Below are 1,627 nucleotides of genomic sequence, written 5' to 3'. Positions count from 1 at the left end.
GAACACTTTCTACACAATAAAAAGCATCTCACTATCATTACCAGTGTTAAAAACAAGATAAAAAAAAACATTGATTAAATATCAAACAAAAATAATAATAAAAAACATCAAGAAAGAACAAGCATAACAGCACACCAGCCCAACGCCTTACCTTCTTGAGCCCGGATGTGATATCTGTTCCCTTATTGATAGAGGCGAAGAGTGCAGCTCGGCCGTCATCCTCCGCGGCCACGGCTTTTGGCACCAGTGGGACCATTGGGGGAGGGGGAGGGATGCCAGCTACCGACAATATAGCGAAAGTTAGCTACACTTTTTCAACCACTAGGAGAATAAATCAAAACAAATACACTGATATTGCCAGTGATACGACTGGGAGAAAAAGATAAATAAATTTGATTGTTTTCTTTTTTTTACAAGCTTGACATTGAATGTGCTTATAGTGAAATAAACTATTAAAAATTATTTCATTTTTCAAATCAGTTAATCAACTTTGCTTGCGGATTGTGAAGTATAAATCTTGTATCTGGAATAATTAAGCAATCATAAAATATCTAAAACACAGATATTGCAGAAACTTTTTTTTAGACATTCTCTTAATACATTGAATATAAATAATATTCAGTAAATAGCAATAAAATTTGGTTTGAAACATATTCATGTTCAGATTTCATAATCATAACTAATGCTGTATGGTTTCACTGGGTAATTTTTGATACCAGGTTTTGCCACCTTTTACCCTAGAAATAATTATACAATTTATGGCGAACATCATACAAACAACTGGCTCAAAGCTAGCAAAACACTAAGGATGTGAACATACTACTAAATGGCCATAAAAATATGCCTACAATAACTCTACAGCTACTGCTTATACATCTATGTGGCTTATTGTGAGTCCTACATATTCAAGCCATATTGTCAAGTTATTGATTTTAACTGTTTTATCCATTTTTTCCATTTGTGGTAATTTCACAATAAGAAGGATAATGGACAGAAAGAAAAGACTTATTTCAACTAGCTGGTATGATTATTTTCCAGTGAAAAGTCTAATATCCATTACTTAGATCTATGGTAACATAAAATTGCCATGTAAATGTAAAATATGAAGAAATAAAGTGATGAGAAAGAATTGAATCATTGTTATCAATAAGGACTGCAATAAAAAGAGAAAGACTTGCTAAAAAGTTACATTATGAGAATGCTATCTCACTTATTTTACTCTCATCTTAAAATAAAAACAGTCAAGATAAAAAAAAAATCAAGAATTCTCCTTGTAAAGAATTTATGCTAAAATATTCTAAGCAATCTTATCAAATAAAGCATATAATTATAACTACAGCTAACAGGTATACTCAAGAAATAAAGAGATCAACAAAAAATTCAATAACAATAGTCAAAACAGTGACTATTCCAAGCTTTACATCTACTTTATTTTAATCTGAAAAAGAAGACAATGGAATATAAATGAAAGGATAATCTTAATGTTACAGATAATATACTTCTTACATATTACACAAGTTAACATTCATACATAAGTGCAAGTGCTTTTGCATAAGAGAATTTCTATGCATGTGTACAGCTTTTATCTCATTGGTGCAGGGTATTCACACAGTCTATTGTCATTTTC

At 30.9% G+C, this 1,627-nt stretch overlaps 1 protein-coding gene and 1 pseudogene across 1 annotated transcript in view; both read right to left on the bottom strand.

Annotated features, from left to right (window-relative positions):
• The window catches only part of LOC119588224 (adenylyl cyclase-associated protein 1-like), a 34,814-nt gene that overhangs the window by 5,253 nt on the left and 27,934 nt on the right, over nucleotides 1-1,627 (bottom strand). The window contains exon 3 of the mRNA XM_037936925.1: nucleotides 152-279. Within this exon, the coding sequence (XP_037792853.1) occupies nucleotides 152-279 (128 nt within the window). The remainder of the gene's footprint in view (nucleotides 1-151; nucleotides 280-1,627) is intronic.
• LOC119588225 overlaps nucleotides 1-1,627 on the bottom strand; it is a 48,411-nt pseudogene that overhangs the window by 43,643 nt on the left and 3,141 nt on the right.

Source organism: Penaeus monodon, chromosome 23, assembly GCF_015228065.2.
Source record: "Penaeus monodon isolate SGIC_2016 chromosome 23, NSTDA_Pmon_1, whole genome shotgun sequence".
Classification (NCBI taxonomy): Eukaryota; Metazoa; Arthropoda; class Malacostraca; order Decapoda; family Penaeidae; genus Penaeus; species Penaeus monodon.
Note: the sequence above shows the minus strand (reverse complement) of the source record. Positions and strands in the feature narration are given on the sequence as shown.